This window comes from Terrapene carolina, unplaced genomic scaffold (genome assembly GCF_002925995.2).
Source record: "Terrapene carolina triunguis isolate 2854851 unplaced genomic scaffold, T_m_triunguis-2.0 Scaffold33162, whole genome shotgun sequence".
Taxonomy (NCBI): Eukaryota; Metazoa; Chordata; order Testudines; family Emydidae; genus Terrapene; species Terrapene triunguis.
The window spans coordinates 5,527-7,183 of record NW_020697513.1 but is presented as its reverse complement, the minus strand read 5'-3'; the positions used below and the strand labels follow the sequence as shown (position 1 = coordinate 7,183).

At 69.0% G+C, this 1,657-nt stretch overlaps 1 protein-coding gene across 1 annotated transcript in view; it reads right to left on the bottom strand.

Annotated features, from left to right (window-relative positions):
• Positions 1-393: 393 nt before the first annotated feature.
• LOC112108625 (BCAR1, Cas family scaffold protein) overlaps positions 394-1,657 on the bottom strand; it is a gene marked incomplete at both ends in the record, with an annotated part of 3,123 nt that continues 1,859 nt past the window's right edge. The window contains one exon of the mRNA XM_026663293.2: positions 394-1,527. Within this exon, the coding sequence (XP_026519078.2) occupies positions 394-1,527 (1,134 nt within the window). The remainder of the gene's footprint in view (positions 1,528-1,657) is intronic.

Genomic DNA, 1,657 nt, shown 5'->3' with positions numbered 1-1,657 from the left:
CAGTGTGCCAGGGAAGGAAGCAAAGGTGGTGGGTGGGTGGCAAGCAGCAGGCACCGGTCCCTACCCCCATGGCCTTCCCAGGAGTCAGTCCCAGCTGGACCCATTGCTTCCCTGCTGGGGCTGGACGCAGGGGCATCGAGTGGGTGAGGCCCAGACACATTTCAACACACCCCGCCCGGGGGCACCAGCTCTGTGCCTGGGGGGCAATGCTGGAGAGAGAAGCAGGAGGAAGAGAGGCCTCATGTGAGGGGGAGGGGTGAATGGGGGAGGCCTGTCTCAGTCGGGGGAGGCTGGGGTGCCCCCAGCGAGATGTGCCCCCCTCCAGAGCAAGCCCAGCCCCCGCTCTGCCCTGGGGTGCCCCCTCCGCCTCCTCTCTCCCGCCCCGCTGCCCACCTGCAGGTGCACGTAGTCGTAGTCTTCCATCCAGCCGCTCTCACTGTTCTCGTACGGCCCGTCGGGCGAGTCCTGCGCCAAGAACTTGGGCGGAGAGGGCAGGGGCCGTGACTGGATGCTGCTGGCCTTGTCGGCGGGCGCTGGTGGCGGGTGGCTGGCAAGGAGCAGACTGGTGTCTGGGCCGTCCGCCGGCGGCTTACCCCGTCTGAAAAGCAGAGAGGCGTTGCCGTGCAGGAAAGACGCCAGCTGCTTGGTGTCGTCAGGGATGCCCCGTGAGTACATCACCAGACGGTCCAGGTCGTCGGTGCCGCCCGGCTTGCCGGCCGCCAGGGCACCAGGGGCCCAGCCACAGCCATCCAGCGCCTGGCTGTGCCGCAGCAGGGCCTGATACACGTCCTCCATCTTCTGCAGCTGCTTGCTGAGCTTGGTGTGCAGGGCGCGGTCGGAGGCCTGGGCCGCGTTGCCCACGGCCCCGCGGGCGAACTCCAGCAGGTCCCGCAGCGCCCCCTTGATGCCCTCGGCTGCCGCCCGGAGGCTGGGTGCGTGGAGCTCCAGCTGCTCCGGGCTGCGCCAGCCGGTGCTGATGAAGGACATGAGGTAGGAGACGGAACCGCTGATGTGGTGCTGCAGCCGGGCCAACAGCTCCATGGCCGTGTCCAGGTCCAGGCCCAGGCCCAGCTCCTTGGGCGCATCCTTGCCCGGCCCCACGTCCAGTGAGGAGCTGGAGACGTTGCTGCGGGTGCTGCCCGTGCTGGAGGCTGAGAGGCGCTTGGCATCGCCCGCCCTGGCCTCCCGGTCCACCTGCGGCGGCACGTCATAGATGTACTCGCCCTCAGCATCCAGGCTGCCAGCGTGCAGCTCCCGGGGCACATCGTACACATCCTGCGCGGGCCCCACCAGCTTCCGCAGGCCAGGCAGCACGTCATAGATCTCCTGTGGGAAGGGGGCCTCGGGGGCGCCCTTCCCCGCCGCCGGTGGCACGTCATACACATCCTCGGGCAGGGCTGGCTCCGCTGGGTGCCGGGGCAGGTCCAGCGCCTTTGGTTTGGCAAAGGCAGGGGGCACGTCATAGGTCTCCTCTCGGGAGGGGCCGTCCGGGACGTCCTTGCTCACGGATGGGGGGACGTCATACACCTGGGGGGGACAGCAGCTGTGAGCACCCGGCCCTGCCCGTGCCCCTTCCTGCATATAACGCCCGGCCCTGCCCACGCCCAAGGCCCTTCCTATTGCCTGCTCCTGGCCCTGCCCGCACCCCTTCCTATTG